General features: G+C 39.9%; 1 protein-coding gene across 2 annotated transcripts in view; it reads right to left on the reverse strand.

Moving 5' to 3' along the window:
• Window positions 1-905: 905 nt before the first annotated feature.
• The window catches only part of HSF5 (heat shock transcription factor 5), a 67,772-nt gene continuing 47,806 nt past the window's right edge, over window positions 906-20,871 (reverse strand). For both annotated transcript variants that reach the window (XM_511908.8, XM_016932654.3), the window contains exon 6: window positions 906-3,169. In XM_511908.8, the coding sequence (XP_511908.2) occupies window positions 3,099-3,169 (71 nt within the window). In that variant the 3' untranslated portion in view covers window positions 906-3,098. The remainder of the gene's footprint in view (window positions 3,170-20,871) is intronic.

Consider the following 20,871-nt stretch of genomic DNA (forward strand, 5'->3'; position numbering starts at 1 on the left):
CAAAGTGCTGGGATTACAGGCGTGAGCCACTGTGCCTGGCCAACACCCTGCAAATTTAAAAAAATTTTTTGTTGGGCCAGGCGTGGTGACTCACGCCTATAGTCCCAGCACTTTGGTTGACCAAGGTGGGTGGATCACGAGGTCGGGAATTTGAGACCAGCCTGACCAACATAGTTTAATTTAACATAGTTAAACTAAAAAATAACCTACAAATGGGCTTTGCCTCATCTATTCCTGCTTAAAACGTGCAAAGGAATGAAAAGACCTAGCCCTAGTAACTAATACACACACTTAATTGACAGAAAGAAGACAGTTACAAATGTGGTTGCCCTCTCTTGAGGAAACTCTGAGATTTGGAAATGATGATGATATGCATCATGAACCTGGAGACTTGGAGAAACTCAAGATCAAGCCAAACAGCTCTGTGTAGCTTAGTTCACTGTTTTAGATCACCAGAATTGCAAGAGCAATTATTCTTCAGCTTCAAAGTTTTGGAGTTACCCTCTAGGGTTGATATACTACTACATTTTCCTAGAGATGTCATAAAGATGCCATCACTATTGTAATGAAATGCCTAAGTCTCAATGACATCTACTAGCTAGTCTTATACATGAGACAGATCATCCTTCAGGATCTACTTTCACCTCTGGATAGATTAAATTTATCAAAGATCATTCATCCTTTTCCAAAAATGTAGGTTTCTGTAAAACATGTCTAAGAATTGTCCTTATCCCTAATGGCATTTAAAAAATTCCATTGCTATTCAAGTACAAATGAAAAAAAAACTTTTAAAATTCAGATTATTTGAAAAATAAAGTAAATCTCATTTGAATTATACTATTAACTGTCATAATTATTGAATTTTCTATTAATCGACAAACAGTAAGAACAAGCAAGACAACAAGTCTAGTTGGAACACTCATTTTATTGTTGACTGATTGAAATTTATCAGTGCTTAAGGTGCTGAAATACTGAGGTACTAGTCAGGAACCTTGTTAGTTGACTAGTTGTGTCAGACCCTACTGGCTAATTCACAGGAAGACTTTATTATACCTCTTGCCATTTTGCCCAAGTCATTAATGACAGCTTTAGTTGATAGATACAAGGCGTGTAAGGATAGCAGGAGATCCAGCTCCTTGGTCTGCTGTATTCATATATAAAAATGTTTGGAAAGCTGATTAAGGCATTTCATTAATTAAGCCTTAAAACAACTGAAACCAAATCTATGCCAAGGTTCCTGCTTGACATGTGTTCCTCAAAAGATATTATCTCAACATCTATAAAGCTAAGAAAGCCATATTTAGGGGAAAATCTACACAGTATATTAGCTCTTCAACATGACAGAGAAAAAGCAAAGTTCCTTCATTTGGAAATTGGGTCTCCTCTTCACATACTCTGACAAAATATTATATAGTCTGGCCAAAAGATACAGGTGTCTTGATAATTTGCTCTTTTAAACCTTGCTAATAAAGATAAATAAATGCCCATCACATAGACATTAACTAGTCTAATCAGAGGGACCACACAGGTCGCTTTTCAGAACCTACTTTAATATCTAAACAGAGTCACTGCAGATCAATACAGAGCTCACCCTTTTCCAGAAAAGTAGATCTCTGTAATATTTCTAGGGTTTGACATCACTGGGAAGGCACAATGCAGTATAAGAAATGAACTGTTACATCCACAACGGCTAGCATAATACTATGTCATATCACCAAGTGCCTTTTTAATTAGTTTCATATTCCTAGGCTTTCCTTTCGTTTCTGCAGTGCTTAATAGGAGAACTGAAACGGAATCCAATAAGAAAGTTTTGGTCAATTGAAAGACTTTAAATCAGAAAGTTTCTTGCTGTCACTGGATAAGCAAGTAAGGGATTAACCACAGAAACTGGACATCCAAGATATCCTTCTCTCCTAAAACACAGTCCCACAGTCCTACTGCACAAATCTAGAATCCTATAACAGGGATAAGAAAAAAATGTTACCATCTATCCCATTATCCAAAATTCTCTCAGAAGCTTAAACCAGATTGAAACCATTCTTTAAAAATCAGAGGCATAGCTTCTGCTAAATGGCTGCTAATCAGTTTTTTCCCAAATTTGCACACAATACCTTATATAGATGAGAATTTATACTTATTGAATGTAAAAATCTAAAATAAGAAAATAGTATATTAAATCTCTTAATGTTTTTGTTCACACATTGTACATTTTCCCTTCAAAATAAAAATACTACACATGCATCCTTTATCCTTCTATCCTGCAATAATAAAAATATAAAACTTTAAAACCTTTAAATCTATCAGCATTTATAAATACAATTATATTAAACAAGTTAAATACTTTCTTTAAAGACATTTAAATAAGTGATATATTAATAAAATCTTTTTACCATTTATGATAATGTATCATTAAAATTAAAGAAAGATATGAAAATAGAAGAATGCTTCCATTAATATAAAAGAATCAGGGGCTGTTAAGTGTGATAGATGGTCCAAGTCTGGATGCCTTGCTCTTAAAACAGAATGCTGGGTTAGGAAGTAAAAGAATTTCCTGGTTAATCACTTAGAAAATTAGCTCTTCTCCAGAGTTTCTTCCCTGGAATTCCTGATGCATTTAGACCTGTGATGCTGGTGACCTCACATGCCTTTGTTTCTCACACGATCTCCTCTAAAAGGATCACACTGTGACTTGAATCAGAGAGACTGAATTCCCCACTAAAGTTGTGGTGACTACAGTTTGAGTGGCAAGACAACAAATCAGCACACACACAGATTATTCTTAGTACCATAGATGGAGCAGTTTTTAGATGCTCCTTGACTATAACAGAAGGTCAGAACTTTTCATTTAAAAGGGATCTGGGCAGCCAAAAAACGTGGCTGCTAGATGTTCAGTAGTTTGTCAAGGCAGATAATCTGAACTGAACCACTGTAGTACATTCAAATTCCCAATTCTCAATTAACAAAATTCTCAATTAACGAAACAAAAAATACTTTTTTTTCCTTAACAGAACTGAAAAAATCCCAACAGTTTGTCATGTGCAAGGCTAGTCTGCCTCCAGCTACAGCTAGTGCACAATGTCACATTTGTCATCCATTCCTCACTCTTTTAATTCTTCCTCCTTTGGAAAGCGCTCCTGCTTGCAGGCCACGTCCACCAGCAGATGAAGATCTAGAAAGAAAGGATAGTTTACTCCCTCTTAGCCTCTCTGTAGAGTTCTATAGACAAGTTTTCAGACAAGCAGAACAAGTTGTCTATGTCTCACCTGTAGAACTGGCTCTAAAATTGTATAGTCCCATCAGATTCTCAATTTCGGGATATTCCTGTAACTCTAAAGCACACTGATGCAGCCCAGTTGTAACCCAAAGAGACCAACAAATTTTAGTGTCCCTCCTTTTCAGTAGTATGGCCAAGACTCTTTTCACCTCAGTTGCCTTTTTTTTTTTTTTTTTTTGAGACGGAGTTTTGCTCTTATCGTCCAGGCTGGAGTACGGTGGCACAATCTCGGCTCGCTGCAACCTCTGCCTCCTGGGTTCAAGTGATTATCCTGCCTCAGCCTCCCAAGTAGCTAGGATTACAGGCATGCACCACCACGCATGGCTAATTTTTATATTTTTAGTGGAGACGGGGTTTCAGCATGTTGGCCAGGCTGGTCTCGAACTCCTAACCTCAAGTGATCCACACACCTTGGCCTCCCAAAGTGCTGGGATGACAGGCGTGAGCCACAGTGTCTGGCCTTCAATTGCCTTTTATTGTAAGTGAAAAAGTAAGGAAAAGTGTCAAAGGGATCAAAGTGAATATACACATACAAATAAAAATTCATTTCCTTCATGCTGTAAGAGTAGGTGGGTGGGTTGTGGGAACATGAAAAGGCAATGCCTTCAGAAAAAACAATGTTAAAATAAGTAATCACCATTTTTCCAAAGTTGATTGACTCTATAAAATTCCCACTTATTGACTAACACAGCTGAATTCTTGTAAAAACACCTAGCTGAACTGTCCATAAAAAAGAAAGCATGTCCTCACACAGTGGTTCATTAAGAATGAAAGAAGTAAAAATGCAAATTAGGTACTAGGTTCTGTAATACAAAAAAGCTAAGACCATGTGTAGAAGTTGAGCTAAAACGTCTATCAGAGGAACACAGGCAGCAATAAAAGGATCTTAAAGTGGCTTCTAGCTTCAAGCTAATGTGCTTACAACTTCTAGAGCAACATGACCGGGAGCTTTTTTTTTTTTTTTTTTTTTTTGAGACAGAGTCTCACACTGTCACCCGCGCTGGAGTGCAATCTCAGCTCATAGCAACCTCCGCCTCCCGGGTTCATGCGATTCTCCTGCCTCAGCCTCCCAAGTAGCTGGGATTACAGGCGCACACCACCATACCTGGCTAATTTTTTATATCTTTAGTAGAGATGGGGTTTCACTATGTTGGCCAGACTGGTCTCAAACTCCTGACCTCGTGATCTGCCCGCCTCGGCCTCCCAAAGTGATAGGATTACAGGCATGAGCCACTGCGCCCAGCCCAGGGAGCATTTTTAGGTTGGTTTTGAAGTTTACAACTTTGCTTTAGCATTTGTGAGTTAAAGTATACAGCACAAACCCTTTATTTCATTCTCAACATACAAAGACTTTTGTTGCTACATTTTTGGAACACAGCCTCTACAGGATTCATCCACAGCCCGAGCAGGATAGCTGATTCAAATAAAACGGAATTCTACTACCACTTGGTAGAAAATCTAGAAAGCATTTGAAATAGTACCTAATTTTTGCCATATTTTGTAAAAGACAGACTAGTCACCAGGGGTAGGTGCTTACTCATCTGGTGAACTACAACCTAGCCATATAGAACAAGTAATTTATCCACATAAGTATTTTGTGGAAGGAGAGTTTATCAGTTTATCACTTAAAATGAGTTTCTCATACACCCATGATCACAGCAGTATAATCAGCAGTATTATTCACAATAGGCAAAAGGGAGAAGAAATCCTAGTATCCATCAACAGATGAATGGATAAACAAAATGTGGTATACACATATAACGGAATGTTATTTAGCCTTAAAAAGGAATAAAGCAGGACCAGGAGTGGTGACTCATGCCTGTAATCCTAGCAGTTTGGGAGGCCGAGGCAGGCAGATCACAAGGTCAGGAGATCAAGACCATCCTGGCTAATACGGTGAAACCCCATCTCTACTAAAAATACAAAAAATTAGTCGGGCATGGTGGCAGGCGCCTGTAGTCCCAGCCACCAGGGAGGCTGAGGCAGGAGAATTGTTTGAACCCGGGAGATGGAGGTTGCAGTGAGCCGAAATGGAGCCACTGCACTCCGGCCTGGGCAACAGAGCGAGACTCCGTCTCAAAAAAAAAAAAAAAAGGAGGAAGAAAGCCAGGAGTGGTGGCACATGCCTGTAGCCCCAGCTACTCAGAAGGCTGAGGCAGAAGGATTGCTTGAGCCCAGGAATTCAAGGCTTCAGTGAGCTATGATGGCACCACTGCACTCCAGTGTGGGTGACAGAGCAAAACCCTGTCTCAAAAAAACAAACAAACAAACAAAATGGAGGAAATTCTGGCACATGCTACAACAATAGGCATTAGGATAAATGAAATAAACTAATCACAAAAAGACAAAAGACAAATACTATATGATTCCATTTATATGAGGTAGCTGGAATAGTCAAATTCAGAGACAAAAAATAGAATGGTAGGTGCCAAGGGCTGTTGTTTAATAGGTACGGAGTTTCCATTTGGGAAGAGGAAAGGAGTTCTGTAGATGAATGGTAGTGATGGTTGTATTCACATGAAATACAAATGTGAGTGTATTTCATGCCACTGAACTGTATACTTAAAAATGGTTACAATGAGGCCGGGTGCGGTGGCTCACGCCTGTAATCCCAGCATTTTGGGAGGCTGAGGCGGGCAGCTCAGCCAAGGTCAGGAGTTCGAGACCAGCCTGACCAACATGGTGAAACCCCATCTCTACTAAAAATACAAAATCAGCTGGGCGTGGTGGCACATGCCTGTAATCCCAGCTACTCGGGAGGCTGAGGCAGGAGAATCGGAAAATCGCTTGCATCTGGGAGGCGGAAGTTGCAGTGAGCCAAGATTGCATCATTGCACTCCAGCCTGGGAAACAAGAGTGAAACTCCACCTCAAAAAAAAAAAAAAAAAATTACAATGCGCCAGGTATGGTGATGCACACCTGTAGTCCTAGCTACCTGGGAGGCTGAAGCAGGAGAATTACTTGAGGCTGCAGTGTGCTATGATTGCATCTGTGAATAGCCACTGCACTCCAGCCTGGGCAACATAGTAAGACCTCTATCTCAAAAAAAAAAAAAAAAAAAAAAAAAAAACAGGTTAAAATGGTAACTTTTATGTTATGCACATTTTACCATAAAATGGCTTCTCTGAAGTTTAAGTAATAATTATAATAATGATAACAGTAATACATTTACATAACATCTCTTTTTCAAGTAGCTAAATGCATTGTGTTAAGGTCATGTAATTAATCCTGAGTAGTTAGTAGATAACTAGGACGAAGAGCCTCTAAGCCATTTGGCTAATAAGTAAAGCCAATGGTTTCCAAACCTTGCTGCATATTGGAATCACCTGGGACTTTTTAAAAATTACTGATGCTTGGGGCCCCTCCCACCCTCAGACATTCTAATTTAATTTAATTGGTGTGGAATGCAACCTAGGCATCAGGATTTTTGAAAGCTGACCAAAAAGAATAACACCTAACTATGATCATTTTCTAAACCTATAGAGACATACCAGCTCCATAAAGGATAGGCCATATGGTGGTAGAAAATACTAAAATAAGATTTTGGAATATGAATAGACCCAGTTGTAACCCTACTTTGAAAGCAGAGTAGTAATTATTGATAAGGACAAAGGAAATGACTGTTAAAGCAACTACAGATCTCAAATGGGGAGGCAGACTGAAGAACAGTAGTAACAAACCCACTGAATTTTAATAATTGGGCTTTAAAGTAGCATTTGGCACACAGCTTCTAATAACAAGCATCTAAACATAATTTTATTAAAGCAAGCTTCCTTCATTAACAAAGTTGCCAATCAAGGAGCTAAGGAGTACAGAAATCAATAAAAATACAAAAAGACATAGACTAGCTTGGTGTTGCTAGAGGTTTATATGCCTTCACTCAAAAGATAAACTTGCATATTCATCAGAGAAGATAAGTATTTGGGAATCACAGGCTTGAGAGGTGAAAGGCCCCAAGAGACAAGAGCATTGCATCTACTTGTTTGGGAATGATCATTCCTACCAAGAGCATCCTCTAGGGTTTTGGGGCTATTACCTTAATAAAATCTCATCCATAATCCAATAGCTATAAAATGGGAAGTATTTTCTTCAGGAATGAATTGAACTTTGCTCTTAAACATTCAGTTTCCTTTGACTGTAAAACTAAACATCCTATCAGAGTGTAGTTCCCACAATGAGATTAATATTTGGGTACATTTGGTTTAGGGTAATACCATTGCAGAAATCAGAAGAGCATGGTTCAGTCTAATATTCTTTACCTCTTGGTATTTTTTATTTAAAAGGTATTTCCTTAAGTCAGCATGTACTCAAAAGAGCTACACAAAGCATGCCAGTGGCTGTAATGAATAACCTCCTCCCTAACAAAATACACATCACTGAAATCACTACAATTTGGACACCTAATCAATTCGAAGTCTCTTATGAAAAAAAAATGTTGGCCAGGTGCGGTGGCTCACACCTAGAGTCCTAGCACTTTGGGAGGCTGAGGAGGGTAGATCGCTTGCATCCAGAAGTTTGAGACCAGCCTAGGCAACATGGTGAAACCCTGTCTCTATAAAAAAATAAAAATAAATACAAAAATAAATTAGCTGAGTGTGGTGGCATGTGGCTATAGTCCCAGCTACTCAGGAGGCTGAGGCAGGAGGATAGCTTGAGCCCAGGAGGTCAAGGCTGCAGTGAGCTGATCACACCACTGCACTCAGACTAAGCAACAGAGACACTATCTCAAAATAAAACAAAATAAAAATAAAAATGTCAAATAAAGCTTCAAGTGTGAGAAGATGTCCTTTCTTACACAGGTTAAAGAAAATTTTAATTTAGTTTTTAAATTTTTATAATTTAGTTATGGAAGGGCACTGATAAGTTCTGCAATATAAGATGCTCCTGTTCAATGTGATATTGAGCAACATAACGATATTCCAACAGTTAATGTTAGAATTATAGCATTTCAGAATTTGGGGGCCAAAGGAGTCTTTAGAGGAGGATTTCATGAGATTCTCTTATATTCATCATAAATAATGTATTTTAAGAGTTGGAACATTATTGATGAGAGATACTCTTAATGATAATGACAGATGAAATTTAAATGATATTTTAGAAATTTTTTATTTGGTTCCTATCATTAATATTTTAACTTGAAATTTAGTATCTATCAAGATAAAAAACATTTGGTCATCTATGAGAACTAAACTGAATGCTATTCCATTTTGAGCTCTCCCCACAAGGGCTGCCTCCTCACTCTCCTAAGGGCTTCTCTGCCCATCAATGATCAGGGCTGCAAAAATATCAGAAGCTAAGAACAAGGAACAAGAACATCTAATACAAGGTTGGCAAAGTTTTTCCTGTAAAGAGTCAGATAATAAATATTTTAGGCTTTATGGCCCATATGGGCCCTATGGCAATTGCTCAATTCTGCTATTGTAGCACGACAGCAGTCAAAGACAACACATAAATGCACGGCTGTGACTGTATGTTCCAATAAAACTTTATGGACATTGAAATCTGAATTTCACATAATTTTCATGTATCATGAAATATTCTTTTGATTTTTTCCTCCAACAATTAAAAAATGTAAAAACCATGCTTAGCATGTAGGCCATATAAAAACTGTCAGCAAACCAGATTTGATCCGCAGGGCTTAGTTTACTAACTCCTCTTCTAATAGCACACGCTATGGGTACAATCAAGATAAATTTAAGGAAAACAGGAAAAAGATTTCATCAAGTTGAATATTGTTATTATAGTTCTCAAAACAACATATTTTCTCCAAAGAAGATATAAAAATGGCAAACGAGGTCATGAAAGGATTAGTCATTAGGGGAATGCAAATCAAAACCACAATGAAGGCCAGGCACGGTGGCTCACGTCTGTAATCCCAACACTTTGGGAGGCCGAGGTGGGCAGATCACGAGGTCAGGAGATCGAGACCATCCTGGCTAACACAGTGAAACCCTGCCTCTACTAAAAGTACAAAAAATTAGCCAGGTGTGGTGGCGGGCGCCTGTAGTCCCAGCTACTCGGAAAGCTGAGGCAGGAGAATGGCATGAACCCGGGAGGCGGAGCTTGCAGTGAGCCGAGATCACGCCACCTGTACTCCAGCCTGGGCAACAGAGTGAGACTCTGTCTCAGAAAAAAATAAAAAACCACAACGAAGTACACCTCACAACACAAGGATGGCTCTAATAATAATTTTTTAAAAAGGAAAATACCAAGTGTTAGCGAGGATATAGAGAAACTGGAACCCTTGTGCATTGCTGGCAGAAGTGTAAAACAGTTCAGCCATTATGGAAAATAGTTTAACAGTTCCTCAAAAAGTTAAACATGGAATTACCATATGACCTGGCAATTCCACTTCTAGGTATAGACCCCGAAGAACCAAAAACAGTTACTAAAACAAATACTCGTATATGCATGTTCATAGCACTATTCACAATAGGCGAAACATAGAAAAAGCCCAAATGCCCATCAGTTAATAAATGGATAAACAAATTGTGGTATATATATATAACATAACATTATTCAGCCATAATAAGAAATGAAGTACTGATTTACATGCTACAATGTGGATGAACCTTAGAAAACATTATGCTTAGTAAAATAAGTTAGACACAAATGTCACACACATATTGCATTATTTCATTTATATAAAACATTCAGAATAAGTAAATCCATAGAGACAGAAAACAGATTGGTAGTTGCCAGGGGCTGGGGAAAGGTGGGAATATGGAACAACTGTTTAATGGTTATGGGTTTTTCTTTTGGGGTGCTGAAAATGTTTTGGAACTAAATAGAGGTGGAGGTTGTATATCATTATGAATGTACTATATGCCACTTAATCGTACACTTTAAAATGTTTAACTTATAGCGAGGCATGGTGGCCCATGCCTGTAGTCTCAGGAGGCTGAGGCAGGAGGATTGCTTGAGCCCAGCAGGCAGAGGTTGCAGTGAGCCAAGATCACACCACTGCACCCCAGCTTGGGGGACAGAGCAAGACCCTGTCTAAAAAAATAAAAACTAAAAAATTAAATGTTTGGCCAGGTGTGGTGGCTCACACCTGTAATCCCAACACTTTGGGGAGGCCGAAGTGGATGGATCACCTGAGGTCAGGAGTTTGAGACCAGCCTGGCCAACATGGTGAAACCTGATCTCTACTAAAAATACAAAATCAGCCGGGCATGGTGGCGGGCGCCTGTAATCCCAGCTGCTTGGGAGGCTGAGGCAGGAGAATCACTTGAGCCCAGGAGGTGGAGGTTGCAGTGAGCCGAGATCACACCACTGCACTCCAGCCTGGGCAACAAAGCAAGACTCCGTCAAAAAAAAAAAAAAAAAATTAAATGTTTAATTCTATGTTAATTTTACCTTAAAAAAAAAAGGTATATTTTCCTGTCAATTTGAAATGACCAGACAAAAAGAAGGGGAAAGCAGGAAATGGCTATAAATACAAAATTCATAGTTATGGTTGACTTTGTCAACCTCATTGGATTAAGAAATACCTAGAAATCTGGTAGAGCATTATCTTTGTTTTTTTTACTGTTTTTGTTTTGTTTTGCTTTGTTTTTTCAGATGGAGTCTCACTCATTCTGTCTCCCAGGCTGGAGCACAGTGGCGCAATCTCGGCTCACTGCAACCTCTGCCTCCCAGGTTCAAGCAATTCTCCTGCCTCAGCCTCCCAAGTAGCTGGGATTACAGGCACCCACCACCACACCCGGCTCATTTTTGTATTTTTAGTAGATGGGGTTTTGCCATGTTGGCCAGGCTAGTCTTGAACTCCTGACCTCAGATTATCTACCCACCTCAGCCTCCCAAAGTACTAGGATTACAGGTGTGAGCCACTGTACCTGGCCTGGTAAAGCATTATCTTTGGATATGTCTCTGTGTTTCTAGAGAAGATTAGCATGTGAGTCTGAGTGGACTAGGTGGGGAAGATCTGCTCTCAATATGGGTAGGCACCATCCAGTCAGCCAGGGGCCCAGAGAGAACAAAAATGGAGAAAAGGCAAGTGTGTCGGCAGCTGGGGTACACTCTTCCTCTCCTGTCCTTGCACATCAAAACTCTAGACTCCCCAGCCTTTGTACTCTGGGACTTACACCACAAGCCCCCTTGGCTCTTAGGCTCTAGTCTTGGACAAGTTACACCATTGGCTTCCCTGGTTCTGCGGCCTTTACACTTGGACTGAGCTACACTGCCAGGGTCTCCAGCTTACAGACAGCTTGTGTGGGACTTCTCAGCCTCCATAACAGTATATGCCAATTTCCCTAATAAATCCCCTCTTATATGTCTATATACAGTCAGGAGTCACTTAACAATGGGGATATGTTCTGAAAAATGTGTCATCAGGTGATTTTGTCCCCGCACAAATATCACATTGTATATTTACACAAACCTAGATGGTATAGCCTACTACATACTGACATAGTTTGGCTGTCCCCAACCCAAATCCCATCTTGAATTCCCACATGTTGTGGGAGAGACCTGGTAGGAGGTAACTGAATCATGGGGGCAGGTTTTCCCGTGCTGTTCTGATGATAGTGAATAGTCTCATGAGACCTGATGGCTTTATAAGGGGGAGTTTCCCTGCAGAAGCTCTCTTTTCTTGTCTGTTGCCATGTGAAACATGCCTTTCACCTTCCACCATGATTGTGAGGCCTCCCAGACACATGGAACTGTAAGTCTATTAAACCTCTTTCTTTTGTAAATTGCCCAGTCTCGGGTATGTCTTTATCAGCAGTGTGAAATCGGACTAATACACATACCAAGGCTATATGGTATAGCCTATTTCTCTTAGGATACAAACCAGTACAGCAAGTTACTATGCTGAACACTGTAGGCAATTATAACACAATAGTAAGTATTTATGTATCTAAACATAGAAAAGGTACCATAAAACTACAGTGTTACAATCTTACGGGACCACTGTTCCATATATATGGTCTGTCATTGACTGAATGTCATTATTTACAATCTTACGGGACCACTGTTCCATATATATGGTCTGTCATTGACTGAATGTCATTATGCTGTGCATGACCATATATATCCTATTGGTTCTATCTCTCTGTAAGACCCTGACTAATACACATACCAAAACATATCTTAGTTTTCAGTATCAGAGCATGGTAATGAGATATGGAATGGTGTCTTTTGTAAAACATACACAATTCTTGTTTCCAGCAGAAGAGACCTGAAGAGGACACCACTTGTGTAACCCTATTGGACCTAGCACAGTACCAAGCCCAAGGCAGGCATTCAGTAAGTACTTGCTAAAAGAAACCTGAGGGTGGTTTGACTCCCCAAATATTCAAACCTTACCTCTTAGTGGTTAACTAAAAGACTGCTCATAGAGACAAAATGTAGACACAGACACAGACACAGAAAGTAGAATGGTGGCTACCAGCATTCAGGGGACAGTGGAAATGGAGACTTACTGTTTAATGGGTATAGAGTTTCAGTTTTGCAAGATGAAAAGAGTTCTGGAGAGAAATGGTGGTGATGGTAGCAGTGGCATTAACTGAACTGTACATTTTCAAATGGTTAAGATGGTAAATTTTATGAGCATTTATCACAATTTTTTAAAAGACTGCATTTTTCCATAAATTTTTAAAAAGTACATTAGTAAGATAAGAATGTATATGGAGAAAAAAAGCAACTCATTCATTTATTTATCCAACAAGGAGTGCCACAGGTAATATTCAGGTCCTGGGGATACAACAATGGGTAAAACAACCACAGAGAACTAACCTTCTAGAAAGAGTGGGGGTGGGAATTATAGAAAAATAGCAAGTAGTAATAGGCACTGCAGAAGAAAAACAAAGAAGAATAAAGACTGAAGGAGGGCAGGACATGGGGAACAGGGTGCCATTTCAGATGGCATGGTCAGGAAGATTTCTGTGATGATCTGGCATCTGAGCAGAGGACTGAATGAAATGAAGGAACACACCACGTGAAAATCTGGGTGAAAAACATTTCAGGCAGAGATAATAGCAAGTGTAAAGGCTGGAGCATTCTTGGTATGCTCAAACAATAGTGAAGAAACTGCTGGGGCTGGACTAGATGAGGGAGATAGAAGGTGGTAGGGGATGAAGCCAGAACAGTTGCCAGGAGCCAAATCATTCAGCATCTTGAAGACCACAGTAAGGATTCTCAGATTTTCTTCTACATATATATATAGAAAACTATTAAATAAATTTAGATGGGAAAATAATTACTGATTTAAGAGATCACTCTGGCAGAAAGACTGTAGGGGCCAAGAGCAGAAGCTGAAAAACCTTAAGAAGCTACTGCAGTCATCTAGGCAAGAGAAAGTAGTAGCTTGGACCATGGCGACACCAAATAAAGGAGGTGAGAAATGGTCAGATTCTGGATCTGCATCGACAGTGAGCTGATAAGATTTGCTGATGGACTGGACATGTGAGAGAAGGGAGTCAAGGGAGACTCCAAGAGTTGTGGCTGACCAGATGACTAGAAGTACCATTCATTCATTCATTCATTCATTCATCTGAGACAAGGTCTTGCTCTGTTGCCCAGGCTGGAGTGCAGTGGCACAGTCACAGCTCACTACAACCTCTGCCTCCCGGGCTCAAGCAATTCTCCCACCTCAGCCTTCCGAGTAGCTGGGACCACAAGCACCTGCCACCAAGCATGTTTTTTGTAGAGACATGGTTTCACCATGTTGGCCAGGCTAGTCTCGCTTAAGCCCAAGTGACCTGCCCACCTTGGCCTCCTAAAGTGCTGGGATTACAGGTGTGAGCCACCACGCCTGGCCAATACTATTTATTTATAAGTAAATAAGTAAAATTGGGGAAAAGGTAGAATATATTAAGCTTGGGACACTTACTGGACATCCAAAGACGTAGCGTAGGCAGTAGTGTATACAAGTGAGGTTCAGAGAAGATTGAGACTTAAGATACAGATTTCGGAGACACCACTACAAAGGTGATAATAAAAGCATGAGACTGGTTAAGATTACCTAGGAATTGAATAGAGAGAGAGAAATAATTGAGCTCTGGGGTTCATCAATATTTAGAAATTAGGAAAGTTGAAGAGTATTCAGTAAAAGAAACTACAGAGTTGGCCAGTGAAAACTAGGAAAGGGAGATGTTCCACAAGCCAGAAGAAAGCATTTCAGGAAGGTTGAAATAATCTGTTCAAATGCTGCTGAGGTGAATGAAGTAAAATACGGACTGATAATTGGCTACTGGATTTGGCAACATGGCAGTCATTGGAAACCTTGACAAATGAAGTTTCAGTTGAGCAGAAGAAAGAAAAATCTGCTTGGAGTAGTTGAAGTAAGGATATGCTTCCAAGGAGCTTTGCTCTAAGGAAAGCAGAAAAAGTAGAGGAATAGCTACATGGAGGTATGAAGGAAAGGTCAAAGGGATTTTTTTTTTTTTTTTTTTTTTTTTGAGATGGAGCTTCACTCTTGTCACCCAGGCTGAAGTGCAGTGGCGTATTCTTGGCTCAGTGCAACCTCCGCCTCCCGGATTCAATTGATTCTCCTGCCTCAGCCTCCCGAGTAGCTGGGATTACAGGCGCATGCCACCACGCCTGGTTAATTCTGTATTTTTAGCAGAGACGGGGTTTCACCATGTTGGCCAGGTTGGTCAAGAACTCCTGACCTCAGGTGATCCACCCGCCTCAACCTCCCAAAGTGCTGGGATTACAGGCGTGAGCCACTGTGCCTGGCCCAAAGGGATTTTTTAAACATAGAACCTATGACGACATGTTTGCATGCTGATGGGAATTATCTAACATAAAAGATAAAATGTTAGGCCGGGCGTAGTGGCTCATGCCTATAATCCCAGCACTTTGGGAGGAAATCGAGACCATCCCGGCCAACAAGGTGAAACTCCATCTCTACTAAAAATACAAAAATTAGCTGGGTGTGGCAGCGCGTGCCTGTAATTCCAGGTACTTGGGAAGAGGCTGAGGCAGGAGAATCGCTTGACCTGGGAGGCGGAGGTTGCAGTGAGCCGAGATGGTGCCACTGAACTCCAGCCTGGCAACAGAGCTAGACTCCATCTCAAAAAAAAAAAAAAAAGATAAAATGTGGCCAGGCACTGTGGCTCACTCTTATAATCCCAGCACTTTGGAGGCCAAGGCAGGAGGATCACTTGAGACCAGGAAATCAAGACAACCTGGGCAACATGGCAAGACCCTGTCTCTATAAAAATTTTAAAAATTAGCTGGGCATGGTGGCATGAGCCTGTGGTCCCAGTTACTCAGGAGGCTGAGATGGGAGGATTGCTTGAGCCGGGAAGTCGAGGTTGCAGTGAGCTGTATTCACACCACTACACTCCAGCGTGGATGACAGAGGAAGACTCTGCCTTAGGGGGAAAGCAAAAATAAAGATACAATGTGATTATTGAAGAGTAAGGGGGATAGCAGTAGGTCCTAAGTCTGTGAGTACACCAAAGGGGACAGGATTCTGTATACAAATGAAAGGACTGACCCTTTTCCATTATAACAGAAGGAAAGGCAGCGTGTAGGGTTACAATTGGAAGTAGACTGATAAATATGTTGGTGGGAAGATATGAAAGCTTCATTCTAGCTGCTTCTATTTTCTCAGTAAGATACAAAACAGGGTCACAGCCACGAATGAAGAGAGAGGAGGAGTGTTGGAAACAGAGCAGAGAGGACAGGATATAATAGAGTGGCTTTGGAGAATGGGGAATATATTGACTAGAAAATATTATAGGACTGCTGCAACACTGACAGCGTATGTGAATTTAAAGTGAGACTAAGGCGGGGTGCAGTAGCTCATGCCTGTAATCCCAGCACTTTGGGAGGCCAAGGTGGGTGGATCAAATGAGGTCAGGAGTTCAAGACCAACCTGGCCAACATGGCAAGACCCCATCTCTACTAAAAATACAAAAATCAGTTGTGTGGTGGCTCATGCCTGTAGTCTCAGCTATTTGGGAGGCTGAAGCACGAGAATCGCTTGAACCCAGGAGGCAGAGGTTGCAGTGAGTCGAGATCACGCCACTGCACTCCAGCCTAGGCAACAGAGTGAGACTCCAGCTCAATAAATAAACAAATAAATAAATAAATAGAGACTAGCCATCTGAAAAGTAACCAGTGGTAATAAACATAAGAACAGTAAATATTGGCTGGGCGCTGTGGCTCATGCCTGTAATCCCAGCACTTTGGGAGGCTGAGGCGAGCAGGAGATCGAGACCATCCTGGCTAACGTGGTGAAACCCCGTCTCTACTAAATATACAAAAAATTAGCCGGGCATGGTGGCGGGCGCCTGTAGTCCCAGCTACTCGGGAGGCTGAGGCAGGAGAATGGCGTGAACCTGGGAGGTGGAGCTTGTAGTGAGCCAAGATCACACCACTGCACCGCAGCCTGGGCGACAGAGCGAGACTCCGTCTCAAAAAAAAAAAAAAAAAAAAGTAAATGTTATAAAAATAATAGTAATTATTGCTAAAATTCTATTGCTACTATGTATGGACTACTTACTATGTAACCCAGCATAATACTAAGCCAGTTCTATGATTTATATCATTATAATCCATATTCCTCATTTTGCAGATGAGGACACCAAAGCTCAGTTAGGTAAACACGTCCAAGGTCACACAGTAAAGAGCAGAATCCAGGTTTTAATGCAGGTTTTTCTAACACCAAAAGCTTTCTTTCTAACCATATGCTGTACTGTTTTTAATGAGCAGTATATTAATCTCACACATTGACTTTGGTTAAGGTCTCTTAATGTCATGGGACCTTACATATAGCCATGTTTTCATAGACCAACTGCTAGGCCAAGGTCTATCAGAGCAGAATCATTTGCAACTTCATGAATTGTATTTCTGCCTACACTTTAATTAAAAAACTTTTTTTTTTTTTTTAGCAGAGAGGTTCTAGCTTAATCATAACTCATTTTCCTCTTGTCCATAATACAATGAAAATGTGATTAGGTGTCATAATGATGCCAAGATTTCACAACTCTTATGTTTCACAGCAGGAAGCCAACATCAATTAAGACTCATCTATTAACTGCACTGACCAAAGGATAAGGCTTTACTTAGAAAAAAAAAACAACAGGAAGAGTTAATAAAGATAATTACTGTGCTAATTATTTTATCAGTTACACTTATAACCATAACGTGGTGAAAGAGAGGAAATTATTTTTTTAAGAGCAGGCACCAGAGTTCCTCTCAGGGAGGTAATTGTCTTTGTTGAGGAATATGTCTTGATAGATTGTTCTGGTTGGGAAAAATGACGCCTTAAAAACATCAGAAAATAGAAGAGATACCTAACCTTCTTTGCCTAAGTAAAACACAGGAATTCAGCACCTGGGGAAAGAGCAGAAAAAAAAAAAACCAACAATAACAACAACAACAACAACAACAGAAAGCAGAGAAACGAAGGTCTGGTACTAGTACAAGGAAAGAAAGCAACATGGCAGAGGACCATATTGACTAGTGACAAGGAAAGATGCCGTAAAGTGACTGGGGGCCTTTTAATTCCATTTTTGCGGTATTCTAAATATTTCTGTCGGTATTTCTGCCTCCCGACATCTTCATAAAAGTGTGCTACACATACACATGCCTAGCATAATGCTTAAAGGGAGGAAGAGGTCAAAGAAAGTGGGCCAAGTTCTGCATCTGGTATAGCATGGAACAGACAGATAAGAACAGCCCTGGCAGGTCAGATATGGACAAGCCTGGAATTACATTTAAGCAGAAACTCAAAAATAAAAGCTACTGTGAACCCTAGAAAGTCTCAGAAATCTTAGAAAGGCATTCTTGGTATAGGGTAAGTTTATCTTGAGTCAATCATATCTAAACCTCAAAAGTCAGTTTACTATCTGGGATATAAATATTTTTTAAAAACACTCTGAAATTGTTCATTTCTATTACTTTAAGGCTTTTACATTCATGCTATAGGAACATTTCAAGTATTTAAATTACTTTTAGTATTTTTAGATTTTTTAAAATTTGAAAAACATAGAAGAATGCAGATGGTGAAAATTTCCCGTAATCCTATTATATATACTTATACAAATTGAGAAGTTAAACATACCCCTGCACCCATACATTCTATCTTCTGAGAGATAACTAGTGTTATATTTATCAGCTATATCGTATATCTCCAGACTTTTTTCTATAATTTTACAGCATATACTTTCTTTTCTTTCTTTCTAGAAAGGGGGTTGTGCTAGACATATTGTGTTGCAACTTACCCATTTGCTGAACACATTATGAACACTTACTGTCTTTCCAGGTCACAACACATCAAGCTACTTCAGTTTCTTAAATGGTTGCACAGTATTTTATTATGTAGATGTCATAATGTATCTGGTTCTCCATTGTCAGGCATTTATGCTTTTCCCAAATTTTTGCTATTATAAATAACACTATAGCAAACTTATTTTGAGTACCTTTGGGAATATACACATTTCTACAGGAGAGATTCCCAGGAGTAGAGTTCCTGAGTCAAAACTCATAAGCATTTTAGTTATCTATAAATAATGCCAATTGTCCTTTATAGGGTTATACGAATTTACATTCCAATTACAGCATAGAGAAGGTTCCTTTTCTCTATACCTTTATCAAAGCTGGATATTATCAACAGTTAAAGTTTTGCCAATCAAATTGCCAAAAAAAAAAATTGGTTGATTTTGGTCAATGACAGACCATATAGATGATGATGATTCTGTAAGATTGTACTCTATTTTTACTGTACCATTTCTATGCTTAGCTATGTTTAGATACACAAATACCACTGTATTACAATTGCTTACAATATTCAATACAGTAACATGCTGTAAGGGTTTGTAGCCTAGAAGCAATAGGCTATACTATACAGCCTAGGTATGTAGTAGGCAACATCATCGAGGTTTGTGTAAGTACAATTCACAATGTTTATACAACAATAACATTAACTAATGACATAGTTCTCAGAATACATTCCTGTCATTAAGGGATACATGATTATATGTGCTACTGGCTTTGCAGTCAGGCAGCACATGGTTAGGACACAGCAAGCTAGAATGTTGGTGATCTTTGTTATCCATGCCAACACATTTGGTAAAATCATTACCTGTGACACCATGGAAGTCAGACCACACATGCCAAGTGAACATACAACCATGGGGGAAAAGATTGACAAAAATCACAAGGTGTTGACTATTTCTTGATACATTCAGCAAAGCCCTAAAAGAAGAGATAAACTCAGGCTAGAGGTACCTAGTGTGCAAGCAGAGATGGAAGGGAATATTTGACTGCCTGTGGTTGACAACTTATTGACTAGAGTTCAGTAACTGGGTCATGAATCCAACTGCTTCAATACCCCAACCTGAAGTTGCACTAAGAAGTGCCTTAAGGCCAGGCATGGTGGCTGACACCTGTAATCCCAGCACTTTGGGAGGCTAAGTTGGGAGGATTGCTTGAGGCCAGGAGTTGGAGATCAGCCTGGGCAACACAGTGAGACTCCATCTCTTTGAAAAGTAAAAAAAAATCAGCTAGGTGTGGTGGCATGTGCCTGTAGTCCCAGCTACTTCTTTGGGGGGTTGGGGGTAGGTTGGTTGAGATGGGAGGATCACTTTAGCCCAGAGATCAAGGCTGCAGTGAGCTATGATCGTGCCAGACTAGGCAACAGAGTGAGACCCTGCCTCAAAAAATAATAATAATAATAAATAAATAAATTGGTGGTACATGCTGATTAACATTAAGCTAAGCCCAACAGTTGACAAATCTTGTCAACAGAGCTTCTAATAAGCTTTTTAATGCTCCATTCTTGAATAGGGAAGAAAGCCAATGGAAAAAAAAACAAAAACAACAACAACAACAACAAAAAAAACCCAGAAAGAATGTAGAGAAAACTGACATATGCTGTGGGAAAACAACTTCAAAACCAGCCCTTCCATTTAGTATCCTCAGAGAGCTATAAGAAGATATTATATCCATATAAAAGAACAGCAAGTTCCCCCAAAAAGGAACAATTATAGAATAGAATAAAAAAGAGCTGTTAGAAGTTATAATTTTTTTTTTTTTTTTGAGACGGAGTTTTGCTCTTGTTGCCCAGGCTAAAGTGCAATAGCGCGATCTCGGCTCACTGCAACCTCCACCTCCCGGGTTCAAGCAATTCTCCTGCCTTAGCCTCCTGAGTAGCTGGGATTACAAGCATGCGCCACCATGCCCAGCTAATTCTGTATTTTCAGTAGAGACGGGGTTTCCCATGTTGGTCAGGCTGGTCTGGAACTCCCAACCTCAGGTGATCCGCCCGCCTTGGCCTCCCAAAGTGCTGGGATTACAGGCATGAGCCACCATGCCCAACTGGAAATTATAAATTTAGTAGCCAAATTTTTAAAATTAAACAGTTGAAAGTTTCATCTGAGGAACATTCCACAAAATAGAAAAAAGATAAAGGTATAACAAAATTGAAAGAAAAAAACAGAGAGAGAAGTTCATCTCAGCATATCCAATACTGGACTAAAGAAAAAATAGGAAAAATGGAAGGGTAAAGAGGTAAGAATTTTTTTTTTAATGATATGACCACTTCTGGTAATGTCAGGCCTGATAATTAAGACCAGCTTTCCTATTGAAGACAACTAAAAAACCGGACAGATGATAGAAACAATATTCTTTAAAAGTCT

This window comes from Pan troglodytes, chromosome 19, assembly GCF_028858775.2.
Source record: "Pan troglodytes isolate AG18354 chromosome 19, NHGRI_mPanTro3-v2.0_pri, whole genome shotgun sequence".
In the NCBI taxonomy this organism is placed as follows: Eukaryota; Metazoa; Chordata; class Mammalia; order Primates; family Hominidae; genus Pan; species Pan troglodytes.